This window comes from Dromaius novaehollandiae, chromosome 5 (assembly GCF_036370855.1).
Source record: "Dromaius novaehollandiae isolate bDroNov1 chromosome 5, bDroNov1.hap1, whole genome shotgun sequence".
In the NCBI taxonomy this organism is placed as follows: domain Eukaryota; kingdom Metazoa; phylum Chordata; class Aves; order Casuariiformes; family Dromaiidae; genus Dromaius; species Dromaius novaehollandiae.
In genome coordinates, this window is record NC_088102.1 from 50937200 (window position 1) to 50953976 (window position 16777).

At 42.5% G+C, this 16777-nt stretch overlaps 1 protein-coding gene across 16 annotated transcripts in view; it reads right to left on the bottom strand.

The window, feature by feature from the left end:
* The window catches only part of CD44 (CD44 molecule (IN blood group)), a 60022-nt gene that overhangs the window by 8719 nt on the left and 34526 nt on the right, over window positions 1-16777 (bottom strand). For 2 of the 16 annotated variants that reach the window (XM_064512784.1, XM_064512794.1), the window contains exons 8-19: window positions 16588-16710; window positions 14801-14905; window positions 11596-11775; window positions 8540-8728; window positions 7465-7650; window positions 6773-6961; window positions 5698-5883; window positions 5006-5194; window positions 3021-3281; window positions 1946-2131; window positions 1254-1442; window positions 179-364 (exon numbers count right to left, since the gene is read on the bottom strand). In XM_064512784.1, the coding sequence (XP_064368854.1) occupies window positions 179-364; window positions 1254-1442; window positions 1946-2131; window positions 3021-3281; window positions 5006-5194; window positions 5698-5883; window positions 6773-6961; window positions 7465-7650; window positions 8540-8728; window positions 11596-11775; window positions 14801-14905; window positions 16588-16710 (2169 nt within the window). The other 14 variants (XM_064512795.1, XM_064512796.1, XM_064512789.1 and 11 more) reach the window with 13 other exon arrangements.

Genomic DNA, 16777 nt, shown 5'->3' on the forward strand with positions numbered 1-16777 from the left:
GTCTTAGAAACAAATTATAAACATATCTAGAAATGCTAATAAGAAAAAGCAAATAGCAACATTTAACAGGAATCTAATCTACAAAAACATCTACGATAAACATTTTTAGAGTAACATCATAGTCCAAAACAATAACTGAATGATCAATAAAAGACTGACTGTAATTCGTTGTTCTTACTGGTAGGAGGAGGGGTGTATAATCGGTTAAGATGATCGTCAGCGTCTGGAAAGACTCCAGGTATGAAATTGGCATGGGAACCATCCGTAGTAGTTGCTTGTTCACTTTCACCTCCAGGTCGAGTGCCAGGTGCCAGTGGCTCTTTGGTTGCTTCTTCTTGGTTGACAACCTCCGTGGACTCTGCGACTGCCATGATGATGGCTCAGTCAGCTTTAAAACTTAACCCTCACAGAACCACCACCTGCATCATTTCCCCCTTTCCTGGACCACAGCAAGCCAGAGAGCGCTTTCTTCTTCCTGATTTAAGGCACAGGAGGAAAGAAGACGCGAAAGCCTTCCCTTCCTCCTCCGCTGTCACTGCCTTCTGACACTCTTAACCAACACGTTTGGCATGCTTGAGGGACATTGGTTAAAATACACATATCCCAGTGACAGACGGAGAGGGAAGGCCTTCAGAAGAAGAGATCACAGCAGCAGAAAATGGACCTTGCAACTCAGGAGGGAGCAGCCGCACCGCAGCCAAATCTATGACGATCTTGCCTGACTTCCCACCGGCAAGGAGGAGAAAGGAACCAAACACAGAATTTATGGGACGTAATTCTTCTGTGATTGCTCTTCCCTCACCACCAGGACACCACTCACCAGCAACGGTGCTGCTGCTGAGGCACGGGAGCAGGCCATCACATAAGCCCCACCAGAGCACCTCCACCACACCAGTCACGGCACTTTGAAGCATACCAAGCCTGAACACACTTATGCGCAACCAAGGAGATGGGACTAGGAATTCAGAACCACCAAAGTGCATGCCTTGCAGAGCAGTTAGGAGGCCACCCAGAAACATGCTGTGGCGAAGAACAGAAACCACCAAACGTACCAGCAAGGAGTCCCTCACACCCAGTCCAGAGGCTCACTTTAACAACAATCCAGATCCCACCAGAGATTTTTGCCACGCAAGTCCACAACGAAAATGTGGTATTCCCCAAGGCAAGAAAGACAGTGAGAGGAGCTGAATTCAGAAGAAACAATGTCTCATTTCACACAGGGCAGTGAAATGAGTATGACCCATTATTCTTACTGGTACCCGTCACTGGAGATTCGCCATCAGGTTCGTTCCTACCAGCAGGATTCAGCCCATGGAGCACCTCATCCCTGGGGGTGTCTGTGGCATGAGTGATGCCTGCAGTGCCCTGTCCTTGTTCATTTTCTGAAGGCAGAGGTGGCTGAGTTGGGTCTTCATGATGGGCACCATCGGGAGAGGTAACAGCTGTTACGGTGATGATTGAAGCAGCTGTGAATTCAAGACATATGCTACCAGCACCCTCCCATTCCTGTCACCTTTGGGTCTCCTGTTCCCTTCAAACCAGGATCCCTTCCACTACTACCCTTCTCACACCACCAAAGGGGAAGGGAAGGGAGACCTTCTGTCCTCCCACACATCACCACTGCTTTCTCACCTTTTAAATTGACTATTTTCTTTTGCTATTTTCATCCACTTTGCGACCTAGTCCACAAGATGCCCAAGGTCAGTGGACACAGGGAAAGGTGAGTAAGACAGCAGTCAGGGGAGTTCCCTGACTTGCACCACTGGCTGACCACAGCTCCTCAACTTCAGTGCCACTGTCAAGCATTGCGACAATGTGCTCTGCTTTACAGATATCACTACAGAGAGTAAATAATCCTTTCCACAACCACTAATGCCCCTTTGCGGCTCAAGACCATGTGAATGGTGACCAATACGATAACATTACTGCAATTCGCTGTTCTTACTGGTGGAAGCAGGGGTGTATAATCGGTTAAGATGATCGTCAGCGTCTGGAAAGACTCCAGGTATGAAATTGGCATGGGAACCATCCGTAGTAGTTGCTTGTTCACTTTCACCTCCAGGTCGAGTGCCAGGTGCCAGTGGCTCTTTGGTTGCTTCTTCTTGGTTGACAACCTCCGTGGACTCCGCGACTGCCATGATGATGGCTCAGTCAGCTTTAAAACTTAACCCTCACAGAACCACCACCTGCATCATTTCCCCCTTTCCTGGACCACAGCAAGCCAGAGAGCGCTTTCTTCTTCCTGATTTAAGGCACAGGAGGAAAGAAGACGCGAAAGCCTTCCCTTCCTCCTCCGCTGTCACTGCCTTCTGACACTCTTAACCAACACGTTTGGCATGCTTGAGGGACATTGGTTAAAATACACATATCCCAGTGACAGACGGAGAGGGAAGGCCTTCAGAAGAAGAGATCACAGCAGCAGAAAATGGACCTTGCAACTCAGGAGGGAGCAGCCGCACCGCAGCCAAATCTATGACGATCTTGCCTGACTTCCCACCGGCAAGGAGGAGAAAGGAACCAAACACAGAATTTATGGGACGTAATTCTTCTGTGATTGCTCTTCCCTCACCACCAGGACACCACTCACCAGCAACGGTGCTGCTGCTGAGGCACGGGAGCAGGCCATCACATAAGCCCCACCAGAGCACCTCCACCACACCAGTCACGGCACTTTGAAGCATACCAAGCCTGAACACACTTATGCGCAACCAAGGAGATGGGACTAGGAATTCAGAACCACCAAAGTGCATGCCTTGCAGAGCAGTTAGGAGGCCACCCAGAAACATGCTGTGGCGAAGAACAGAAACCACCAAACGTACCAGCAAGGAGTCCCTCACACCCAGTCCAGAGGCTCACTTTAACAACAATCCAGATCCCACCAGAGATTTTTGCCACGCAAGTCCACAACGAAAATGTGGTATTCCCCAAGGCAAGAAAGACAGTGAGAGGAGCTGAATTCAGAAGAAACAATGTCTCATTTCACACAGGGCAGTGAAATGAGTATGACCCATTATTCTTACTGGTACCCGTCACTGGAGATTCGCCATCAGGTTCGTTCCTACTAGCAGGATTCAGCCCATGGAGCACCTCATCCCTGGGGGTGTCTGTGGCATGAGTGATGCCTGCAGTGCCCTGTCCTTGTTCATTTTCTGAAGGCAGAGGTGGCTGAGTTGGGTCTTCATGATGGGCACCATCGGGAGAGGTAACAGCTGTTACAGCGGTGCTAGGTGCCCACGGTCCTTGGGTCAAATCCTCCCGTTTATCAGTGGAGGCTGTGACTGCTGTGATGATGGCTCAGTTAACTTCAAATACGTTTACAGAATCCCACCCTCATTATTATTGTCTAATTTATTTCTCGAGCACTATCTTTTTCTTTTCTAGCCTGTGTACAATATACAGTGAGAAAAAGTACCAAGCAAACAAGATCTTCTGTATCTGTCACATTATGTTTGGTTTCTCCATTTCTTCACTAATACTCTGTCAATCACTCTAGGAGTTTCTGATTAATGTCCTTAATCTCAGCGTGGATAGAAGCACATAAGGACTGTGCAAAGAATAAATAGCAGCCACCTAGACCTGACCACTTAAGGTTCACAATATCATCATGTTAAAAAAAAGTTTTAGCTTTATTCATGCATCTCTCCTTTCCCATGAGCTGATCATCAGAATGTGTGCTAGTCTCCCAATAGAAGAATTCAAAATGAATTCAAATGGAAAATTAAGGAATTAAATTATTTAATGAACTTCCTTCCCACATCATTCAGGCAGTGCTATTTTATAAAAAGACTGCTGCTGATACAAAAGAGGAAGGATGTCATAAATGCATTCTAAGAAACTGCACAATTTTACTAAATGGATTTTCAGAATTTCCAACCACTACAAAATATGAATTTAGCAATAAGGATTAATACTCATGCAAAATACATGATTGAAATTCAACCTCACTAAGCAAAATGAGAAGCCAAAACATGCCTTTCCAAAAAGCAGTAGCCTAAAGTGTTATCTTCAGAAATATCTAATAATTACTGTTTAGAAGGGGCAAAAATTCATATTATTTCCAGAATAAAATGAGTATTACAATTCCTATCATTACACAGGAGTAAGACTAGAATAACCTGATTGAAAATATTTGAATAGATTGTGAAATCTTATTTGGGTTTTCACATTCTCAATTGACCTGTCAAATCAAATAAAGCTTAAAAGGCTGATGAAAGTAAAGTGTGAAGCTTTTTAAGGTATTTTCTCTATTTAGAATGTAAGAGGGGGAAGTAGAGAAGAGAACTGTCCTCTAAGCCATAGAATCCTTAGTTTTCATCACTCTTTGGCAAACCCCAAGTGTTGTGGTTTAAGGTAATCCTGAAAAAAATAGATGTTTAAGAAATGTTAATTTCTTTCTTAGAAACCGGTTTCTGGAAAATGTGGAAAAGATTCCAAAATGTCCAAAGCACTGCTATGTCATGAGTATCCCATTTTAAATCATGAAATATTAGAGAAGAAATGGAGTATTTAGATTTTGGATAATTTAGATTGGATAACATACAGAACTTATGAATAAAAATTCAAACTTTGCAGAACTAGATCAACAAAATATAATAGCAAGTCATTTGAAAGTTTAAAGTGTTAAGGGCATCCATGGCAAACCCTATTCCAGGTAATATCAGACATGAAAATTGATTTTAAGTCTATGGCTCATTTACTACGGCTCATTTACCGAAAAACCAGCAAATGCTATTTTCTCAGTACAACCTTCCACTAAGCATAAACCTAAGAAAAGCTGGGGTACATATGAAACATCAGATCCAGAAACAAAAGTACTACTAACAAACAGGAATTCTTGTTGGGATGATCACATGCAACAAAATCATAAAACTGTTTGCAATGCAAGTCCACAATGAAAATGTGGTATTCCCCAAGGCAAGAAAGACAGTGAGAGGAGCTGAATTCAGAAGAAACAATGTCTCATTTCACACAGGGCAGTGAAATGAGTATGACCCATTATTCTTACTGGTACCCGTCACTGGAGATTCGCCATCAGGTTCGTTCCTACCAGCAGGATTCAGCCCATGGAGCACCTCATCCCTGGGGGTGTCTGTGGCATGAGTGATGCCTGCAGTGCCCTGTCCTTGTTCATTTTCTGAAGGCAGAGGTGGCTGAGTTGGGTCTTCATGATGGGCACCATCGGGAGAGGTAACAGCTGTTATGGTGATGATTGAAGCAGCTGTGAATTCAAGACATATGCTACCAGCACCCTCCCATTCCTGTCACCTTTGGGTCTCCTGTTCCCTTCAAACCAGGATCCCTTCCACTACTACCCTTCTCACACCACCAAAGGGGAAGGGAAGGGAGACCTTCTGTCCTCCCACACATCACCACTGCTTTCTCACCTTTTAAATCGACTATTTTTTTTTGCTATTTTCATCCACTTTGCGACCTAGTCCACAAGATGCCCAAGGTCAGTGGACACAGGGAAAGGTGAGTAAGACAGCAGTCAGGGGAGTTCCCTGACTTGCACCACTGGCTGACCACAGCTCCTCAACTTCAGTGCCACTGTCAAGCATTGCGACAATGTGCTCTGCTTTACAGATATCACTACAGAGAGTAAATAATCCTTTCCACAACCACTAATGCCCCTTTGCGGCTCAAGACCATGTGAATGGTGACCAATACGATAACATTACTGCAATTCGCTGTTCTTACTGGTGGAAGCAGGGGTGTATAATCGGTTAAGATGATCGTCAGCGTCTGGAAAGACTCCAGGTATGAAATTGGCATGGGAACCATCCGTAGTAGTTGCTTGTTCACTTTCACCTCCAGGTCGAGTGCCAGGTGCCAGTGGCTCTTTGGTTGCTTCTTCTTGGTTGACAACCTCCGTGGACTCCGCGACTGCCATGATGATGGCTCAGTCAGCTTTAAAACTTAACCCTCACAGAACCACCACCTGCATCATTTCCCCCTTTCCTGGACCACAGCAAGCCAGAGAGCGCTTTCTTCTTCCTGATTTAAGGCACAGGAGGAAAGAAGACGCGAAAGCCTTCCCTTCCTCCTCCGCTGTCACTGCCTTCTGACACTCTTAACCAACACGTTTGGCATGCTTGAGGGACATTGGTTAAAATACACATATCCCAGTGACAGACGGAGAGGGAAGGCCTTCAGAAGAAGAGATCACAGCAGCAGAAAATGGACCTTGCAACTCAGGAGGGAGCAGCCGCACCGCAGCCAAATCTATGACGATCTTGCCTGACTTCCCACCGGCAAGGAGGAGAAAGGAACCAAACACAGAATTTATGGGACGTAATTCTTCTGTGATTGCTCTTCCCTCACCACCAGGACACCACTCACCAGCAACGGTGCTGCTGCTGAGGCACGGGAGCAGGCCATCACATAAGCCCCACCAGAGCACCTCCACCACACCAGTCACGGCACTTTGAAGCATACCAAGCCTGAACACACTTATGCGCAACCAAGGAGATGGGACTAGGAATTCAGAACCACCAAAGTGCATGCCTTGCAGAGCAGTTAGGAGGCCACCCAGAAACATGCTGTGGCGAAGAACAGAAACCACCAAACGTACCAGCAAGGAGTCCCTCACACCCAGTCCAGAGGCTCACTTTAACAACAATCCAGATCCCACCAGAGATTTTTGCCACGCAAGTCCACAACGAAAATGTGGTATTCCCCAAGGCAAGAAAGACAGTGAGAGGAGCTGAATTCAGAAGAAACAATGTCTCATTTCACACAGGGCAGTGAAATGAGTATGACCCATTATTCTTACTGGTACCCGTCACTGGAGATTCGCCATCAGGTTCGTTCCTACCAGCAGGATTCAGCCCATGGAGCACCTCATCCCTGGGGGTGTCTGTGGCATGAGTGATGCCTGCAGTGCCCTGTCCTTGTTCATTTTCTGAAGGCAGAGGTGGCTGAGTTGGGTCTTCATGATGGGCACCATCGGGAGAGGTAACAGCTGTTACGGTGATGATTGAAGCAGCTGTGAATTCAAGACATATGCTACCAGCACCCTCCCATTCCTGTCACCTTTGGGTCTCCTGTTCCCTTCAAACCAGGATCCCTTCCACTACTACCCTTCTCACACCACCAAAGGGGAAGGGAAGGGAGACCTTCTGTCCTCCCACACATCACCACTGCTTTCTCACCTTTTAAATTGACTATTTTCTTTTGCTATTTTCATCCACTTTGCGACCTAGTCCACAAGATGCCCAAGGTCAGTGGACACAGGGAAAGGTGAGTAAGACAGCAGTCAGGGGAGTTCCCTGACTTGCACCACTGGCTGACCACAGCTCCTCAACTTCAGTGCCACTGTCAAGCATTGCGACAATGTGCTCTGCTTTACAGATATCACTACAGAGAGTAAATAATCCTTTCCACAACCACTAATGCCCCTTTGCGGCTCAAGACCATGTGAATGGTGACCAATACGATAACATTACTGCAATTCGCTGTTCTTACTGGTAGAAGCAGGGGTGTATAATCGGTTAAGATGATCGTCAGCGTCTGGAAAGACTCCAGGTATGAAATTGGCATGGGAACCATCCGTAGTAGTTGCTTGTTCACTTTCACCTCCAGGTCGAGTGCCAGGTGCCAGTGGCTCTTTGGTTGCTTCTTCTTGGTTGACAACCTCCGTGGACTCCGCGACTGCCATGATGATGGCTCAGTCAGCTTTAAAACTTAACCCTCACAGAACCACCACCTGCATCATTTCCCCCTTTCCTGGACCACAGCAAGCCAGAGAGCGCTTTCTTCTTCCTGATTTAAGGCACAGGAGGAAAGAAGACGCGAAAGCCTTCCCTTCCTCCTCCGCTGTCACTGCCTTCTGACACTCTTAACCAACACGTTTGGCATGCTTGAGGGACATTGGTTAAAATACACATATCCCAGTGACAGACGGAGAGGGAAGGCCTTCAGAAGAAGAGATCACAGCAGCAGAAAATGGACCTTGCAACTCAGGAGGGAGCAGCCGCACCGCAGCCAAATCTATGACGATCTTGCCTGACTTCCCACCGGCAAGGAGGAGAAAGGAACCAAACACAGAATTTATGGGACGTAATTCTTCTGTGATTGCTCTTCCCTCACCACCAGGACACCACTCACCAGCAACGGTGCTGCTGCTGAGGCACGGGAGCAGGCCATCACATAAGCCCCACCAGAGCACCTCCACCACACCAGTCACGGCACTTTGAAGCATACCAAGCCTGAACACACTTATGCGCAACCAAGGAGATGGGACTAGGAATTCAGAACCACCAAAGTGCATGCCTTGCAGAGCAGTTAGGAGGCCACCCAGAAACATGCTGTGGCGAAGAACAGAAACCACCAAACGTACCAGCAAGGAGTCCCTCACACCCAGTCCAGAGGCTCACTTTAACAACAATCCAGATCCCACCAGAGATTTTTGCCACGCAAGTCCACAACGAAAATGTGGTATTCCCCAAGGCAAGAAAGACAGTGAGAGGAGCTGAATTCAGAAGAAACAATGTCTCATTTCACACAGGGCAGTGAAATGAGTATGACCCATTATTCTTACTGGTACCCGTCACTGGAGATTCGCCATCAGGTTCGTTCCTACCAGCAGGATTCAGCCCATGGAGCACCTCATCCCTGGGGGTGTCTGTGGCATGAGTGATGCCTGCAGTGCCCTGTCCTTGTTCATTTTCTGAAGGCAGAGGTGGCTGAGTTGGGTCTTCATGATGGGCACCATCGGGAGAGGTAACAGCTGTTACGGTGATGATTGAAGCAGCTGTGAATTCAAGACATATGCTACCAGCACCCTCCCATTCCTGTCACCTTTGGGTCTCCTGTTCCCTTCAAACCAGGATCCCTTCCACTACTACCCTTCTCACACCACCAAAGGGGAAGGGAAGGGAGACCTTCTGTCCTCCCACACATCACCACTGCTTTCTCACCTTTTAAATTGACTATTTTCTTTTGCTATTTTCATCCACTTTGCGACCTAGTCCACAAGATGCCCAAGGTCAGTGGACACAGGGAAAGGTGAGTAAGACAGCAGTCAGGGGAGTTCCCTGACTTGCACCACTGGCTGACCACAGCTCCTCAACTTCAGGAGTAAGCCTAATTTTACTTTCTTTTTCAGAATAATTGGCTAATATTGTATAATAGTAGGAACAATGAAGACACAAGAAAGACCGTCAAAGGAATATATGAAAATCATACAATAGATTTGACATGGTAGACATTTGACACACGGTGTCCCAAAATCAAACAGACTTTCTGAGTAGCAGCTCTAGATTAAAGGATTATAGTTCCCTCTCCTATTTCAGCACAAATAAGTCACGTGTTTCTCATATCATGCTTTTAGAACATACTTCATTGGCATAAAAGGTACATGCTCTACCAGACTGCATCATGGATGCGTGGTATAGAAATCTGTAGAGAATTGTATAACGTTAATTTTGTAAATTCCTCTCTCTCGCTATTCTAACAGTGATCCCAAACCAGGGGGATAAGTGGTTTGAAAAAATCTAGGAACATAACACTCTTTCACCAGATAAATATTCACAGATTAAAAGCATAAACTTGTTGTTGTACAAAGCCATGTGGTATTGTTCCAGAACACACCATCTGAGAGACTTAAGTCATGAAATAGATGTAGTTGATATTATTACTAGTACCTGTACTGGAAGACTGTTTTTCATGATCATTCTCTCTGGAAGAAATAATTCTATCCATTACAGAGGGTCGTGCGGAATAACCATCTCCCTCATCCCAACCTGGATACACCAATGGGTCTTGCACTGAGTCATTCTGTTTGGCCCCGTAACCGGAGGCCAGAGCTGTTATGATGATGGTGCAGCAATTATGAACTCAGTATATAAAGATCCATTTCTCATATTATTCTCCTCTTCGGTTCTTGTCTCTATGACAGGGCTTGCTCACATGTCTACTACATTTAATGGCAAAGAGAAGTAAAGCAGATTTGCATCTCATTCTGGTTTATATTTAGAAAAGCTGTGTACTGTCACCAAAACGACTGAATTCTTCCTCAAACTGAGCATATGCTTTTCAGAATCCAAGTATCCCACTGGTTTTCAAAAGCAACTCCCCTGAATCATGATATTTTTCATGACTTTGCATTTGTTGAATATCACACCAATATCCGCTGATGCAGACACAGGAACAACAAAGGTAGAAATAACTGCAAGAATCTGCCCTGTCAGTAAGACTTTAGTCACAGAATTTGAGTATACTGACTATATCCAATTTTTCCCCTCACAATTTCACTGCCTTATTAGTTACAGCCTCTGCAGGAAAACAAATAAACAAAGATGTTTGGCAGAAGGGAGGGCTAGCACATGCATCAGATTTCTGAACAGTGCACGCCATGTACGAGACAGCACTTCAGTGAGAATATTTGATACTGCAATTAATTAGAAAAATAAAATGTTGTCCATATTGACCATTCTGTAGCTTTCAGTAGACAGTAGAAAAAGAGTGACCAAATCCTGTGAATAATATAACCTTAAAATTTCTTCATCCTCTCTGGGTATAAAATTAAAAAAACCCCACCAACCCAAGCAAAAAAGCCATCAAGAAATTTACCACAGCATGTTGAAATTTTAATTGCAACTAGCAATTGCAGTATAGTATAATATTTATATTTATCAGTAATACACTGTACTGCATCATCAGAGTTTAAAGGGTGTTGATGAAACATCTGGGGTTGCTACCTCAGAGGAATGTGGGCTTAGGATCTTCTAAAGCAGTGAGCTACCCAATACTTTTGCTAATAAGATCACATTTAGTTGACAGAATAGATTCACATAATACACCATCCCAAATAACATCTATGATGTACTTGTCTGCAGTGGCCTGTGTTTGAAAATCAGCAAGAGCTGGTGATGACTGTGTTAAATTCACTGTTGGCAGCACTTAGAACAGTACATCAGTCACTAATAGGTAAACATAATACACTTACAGGAACTGCCACTAATTTATATTAATCTTCAGTTGTTGCTTTTATAGTAAAATTTGATCTTTTATATTTCAACTTCTTTGATTGATGGGGAAGAAAAGTCTCTCTCTTATTCTACACTATGCTTTGTTTTCTTCACTTCTCCACCAGTATCATCTTGCTATAGTTCAGAAGTGGGGTGAATAGATATTTTGGAATCTTATTTTTACTTAAAATTGTTGTATTAACAAAAGCTGTAGAAAACAGGTGCAGTAATGACTTTACCTGTAACAGGGGTGTGATCACAGATCCCAAATATGTGAAAAATACAAATACATTATTATTTTTCAAATTAAAATTTAAATGTTCAGTTTCCTACAGATATAACCCTGGTATATAGCCTGATAAAATCTGGTGGCCGCAGGATACAGAACAGAATATGTAAGAGGTGGTTATGGAATTAATGCACTATAGGTCTTACACACAATCCAAATGGGAGAAAAAACAAACCTGCAGGACTGAGCCTAATGAACAGAATAATTTGTAAAACATACAATACAACCTACAGATCTGCATTGCTCAGGTTTATTCACAGAACGTCTATTACGGCCTCAAAGTGCAAGTGTGTTAGTAAAAAAAACCCTCTGACTAAACACGACCTTTAATATTACCTGTATGAGAAGATTCCTTTTCAATATCATTTTCACCTGGAACAGTAAATTCATGTTGTTCAGTACTCCCAGTGGTATTTGCGGGACTTTGTTCTTGACTGATCCATCCAGGATGAACACTGTGTAATAGTGGATGTTGGCTTGGTTCTTCATGTTTCTCATTTTCACTTGTGACTAGTGCTGATAAGATGATGATTGATTGAATCAATAATTATCATAATATCTGACCCCAGACATATTATTCTCATCTTCGTTTTTGCAGTCTACACAAAAAGGGTTGTTGGGGCTTTGTGTTTTGTTTTGTTTTCTCTTTTAATTGTTGCATTCAGTATGAAATGAAAGATGAAAGAAGCCAAAGCTCCTTTGGAAACTCTATCGCACAAAAGTATTACCAGGATCAGAAGAAGATGCAAGTTTGCTAGAAAGTGTCCCAGTTACCAATGACAGAAAAAGGCTACAGGAGAAACAGTGGAAGAACGCTGAGAAACAACAGCTTGCATCTCTAATTCATATTTATTATACTAATTTAGCTGTTTAGTCTGTGGCTTTTGGATTTGTGAAAGAAAAAGGGATGATGAACTTTCTCTTTTGAGATAATATCTCTTTGCACAATTACAAGGCTGGTTCCAAGGAAATTGCCATTGCTTCTGGTAATGGTTGAATATTTGGTTGGATGAATGAAATAGATTCATATATCAGAAGTTGAAAACCATATTTGTTTTGATATTCAGTAATAACTAAAGCTCTCACTGATAAAATAAATTCACTGCTGTTTAATTTGCTGTTGTTTACATATCAGAAGATGCAGTCAGAAATCACTTGAAGTACCACCACCATAAGAGATTTCCTAATGAACACTAAAAGGCTTTGAAAAGATACACCAGGAAAAGAAAAGAATACCTATAATACTGCGATGAGCATCAGAACTCAATTGAAAAAGTATTTGCATTGGGTAGCAAGCATTTCCATGAGTGATGTATTAATGGTAAAATAAAGATCCTTAATCAGAGGATAAAGGATCAGCTGGACCTGTTATATAGGCCATAAGCCACCAGTTAAGGAATCCTACACTATTTCCCCAAAAGTACAGAACTGGAGGAGTATTTATCTCCACATTTCAAACAATGAAATGTTCATAAGGAGGGCACTCACACAAATGCAATTCATTATTTTTTTAATTAAACCTAATATATACAGATTACCATGTACAATTTGGTCTTGAACTGTGCAGCTAATAGGAGTGCATGTAATTCCTGCTGAGTATTATTCCTGTCTGATGCCAATTGTATAGCACTTCACTGCTCCCAACCATTTCAGAACCATGAAAGAAAGGTATCAAGCTGCTGAAGGCAGATCCCATAGAGTCCAGAAACTACCACAGGATCCAGATCTTTTTTTTTTTTAACAGAGGAATAAGAAAGCTCTGTTTAAGTCCCACTGAAATGCATTTCTTTTCACTATAATCTAATTTTATGCAATTAATGGTCTGGCTCCAAATCTAGCTGCACAAAGCTGTGCCTCCAGCTATTCAGTTTTGCCCCTCTCTTTAACAGGGAAAAGTGGTGCAATATAGCTAAGACATCCAAAAAAAGAGCTCATATTCAGCTATGCTTTTAACAAAATTTTATCTGGAAATTATTTACACACACAGCAAAAATAGCTGGTGAATGCATTGGCCTTTCCTTCAAAGGCTTTTCGGCTTGAAGAACATGGAAACATTTTCAATGTCTCACTGGGATATCAACACTAACACCCAGAGGAAAATGTTCAAATGTTCACATTCATCTGGAGGTGGCTTATTGTCCTTTTTAGCACAGCTCAGATTGTTATGTTTACTATTCCATTCAAAATGAACGCCAAGCAATAAGGGATCCTAGACTGAGTCTTCTGTGTCTTTTAGACAACTGTTTAACACTAGTTGGATACATTTTAACTTAACTTTTGTCAAATTACTACTACCACCATTATCACTACCTTCACTTTTTGTCTCTGTAGTATATTCTGTGAAACCAATTGTATATATGGTGCGGAAAGGGAGTAAGGTCATCTTTATTGTCTGATAAAGGCCTTATGTCTTAATCAAACTACAATATTCTGATTATTGGCAGTTGAAGTTATAGACTAATTAACTTGCAATGAATAAGGCACCAGAAAAAGCATTCTATTTTCTATTAAACATGCCATTCTGAACTCCCCGTGAGCCAGGAAAGTCCTTAAGTGCCCAAAACATAACAAGCAGGAATGCAAAGGTAGGTCCAGTAAGACTGGAGAAGATAATGACAAGACTCACTTAAATAAAGTCATTATGTTAAATCTAGAAGAAAAAATAACTTTGGAGAGCTGATAATAATAATAATGTTAACAGTGCTCTCCAGTTATATAAGCAGTAGGTATCAAACCCAGGAAAAGAAAACAACAAGCCATGTGAAATCACACCAGAGAAACACAAGCAACAAAAAAGATTTCACCAGGTGAAGTGAAAAATGAATTTAAAAAATCCCACAAACACTGTAATTTTTTGTGATTCTAGATATTTTCTCCTCACTGAGCCTCTGACTTTTTCCTTTCCCACAATAAAGAATCTGCCCAAATCAATATGAACTTTGTATCTGCAGATTTGCCACCTACCTCATTTTCAAATATTGCCCTGAATATTTCTGTAAGTAGACCCATAGTTTTGCATGTGTACTAAGCAACGGAAAGAGTAGGAGGTTACTCTTCAGTTTTGTCATATCCCTAACCAACAAGACGTTGTTCCGGAGGCCCAGTTTAACTGAGAAATTATGATTAATACAACCTTTTATGTTTTTGAATCACCAGCTCCCTTTTTTGTCTTCAGACTTTACAATAGATATCTTGTAGGAAAAAAAAAGGGGATTTTTTTCCTCACCAAGCTGGGTCGCCAACATGTTACATATTGCAATCTGCTCAGTTATATTAATACTACTGAAGATGCAGGTTTAAAGATCCCAGTGATATAGGGAAGAGTGGCAAGTAATGAAGGGTACACACAGATAGACTTGGAATGACAGATGAATCTTATAGATGACACCTCTGAGGGCTCTAGCACAACTAATATAAAGGTAATGTATTGAACTGAGGCTAATGGTATGGGAATTACAATCAGTTTCACCATAACAGTGTTGTACTTCACTGAATTATGTCACAAATCTGAATATTATCTGAATTATTTAAATTGCTTTACCCCTGCCAGCAGTGCTAGAATACTGCTCCTCTTCATCTGTATAGGATGGGTTCCAATGATCCTGCGTGGAGATTTCCTGAAGTGTTTCACGTTGAGAGTCCACAGCTGTTAGGACAATGGAGGATTCAACAGTGGTCATGTTCTGCTTCTACTGCTATTACTGCACTGTTAATGTGTGCCCATAAAGACGAAGGATAATAAAAATGCACGCCTAGCTTGACCTTAGTCTCACTAATTTTCTTATCAGATGCCTTTACATCCAGCAGAAGAAAAACTCTGTCTGATGCAAAGTTTCCCAAGGATACTGAGGAAGACAAGCAACAGAACAGTGTATAGCAGAAGTGGAGCAAAATCATTACAGCTGATACAAAACACTACAATTCAAGCCTAAGAATAAAGCTGGACCTAAAGAATATGGTAGGTGTCTGAGTACATGTAAAACATGCTTACTAGGCACTCAAGAAGTATTCAGATTCATGCTAGAATATCCACCACTGAGCTCAAAAACAATAGTCAGGAAAAACCTGAAAGCACTATGACTGCCACCAGAAAGTTAGTATTAGTCAATAAAGTTATAATATAATTGAAAAGATAGAAAAAAAATGTCCGTAAGAGTCTCTGATAAGACACTGTATAGATTCGCACCCATGGAGCATGCAAACACATGTAGGTCATAGAAGGCAGCTGGAATTCAATGCACCATGTGGAGTAAGTCACCAGTGCAGAGAGTCAAAGCTAAATTAACTAACTTCAGAAACACCTAAAGCTTAGGCAAATGTAAAAGAACAAAAATCCCCAAGCAAGCAGAATTTCTCATTCTTTTTTTTTCCTGTGAAAATTAAGACCACTGCTGAAAAAAACAAACCCTGAAATCTTTCCCAAACACTCCACTACATTCAGAAACAAATTATTAAAGATGAGAACTAAGGAATATTGTCATCAATGATGACATCTGCATTACAGAAAAAATCTGAGGGCTGGGGCCATTCCCCAGTTGTGAGGCCAAGAAGCACAGACTGGATGTTCCAGTGGTACAAACACTTGGCTTTGAGCCTCATAATTGGTGATCTGTTTTTAAGACAAAGGGGTTTTAGGTATGGAGGGGGTTTTTTACTTGAAAAGGAGCTGTCAGATCATCAGTGAGAATTATTTATACCATGAAAATAAAGCTTTGTGTTAAAATCTCTAGAGTGTGGATTTGGGTCATGTCAAAACATTTGAGGGAACAAAACAAATGGGATAGTGTTAGAAGAGTGTATGGGAAAAGTAAGAAAGAGGGCAAATACAGGACTGCCTTGCCAACAATTCACACTGAAAGGGGTCCATGGTGTTTGGCTTCCATCAAATTGCGCCTCAATATTTTATTACACAGGACCAAGAAGTTGCCTAAGAAAACATATAAAAGAATAGTATTCAAATACTTGATAATATTTCAGCAATGGTGCAGACGTAGACCATACGTAACACAGTCTAGCATTATAGTAACACTATTTTCTAACAATGTAAAACTTAGAAAGCAGAACAGAGGGTTATTTCTTGGAAGATCATGGGTGACTTCATGTATGCAAACAGGGAGGAAAGAGATGTTAAACAGTGACAGAAGATGTTCATTCTAAGGATAAGGACCTCACAAGATTTTTCCTGTGGCATGGGAGACCTTTCCAAAGGATCAGCAAATCAGAACAGCCACCACTCTTTCCACAATACAGGTGTGGCAAAGGAGGAGGAATGTCAGGTAGGATGGGGGGGGGGGGGGGGAAATCAAAAAAAGAAAGGAAATTCCTTACTAGTACTTGGAGAATACTCTTTCTTGGCCACACTCACGTCCCAGCCCGGAAACACTGTTGAGTAAAGCATCTCCTCTGAAGAGTCTTCGTCATCTGAACCATTGCCACTTGAAGTCACATCTGCTGTGATGATGTTAAATCGGCAATGAAGCCCTAACCTGCAAGGCCTCCTACTGACCACATCTACGCT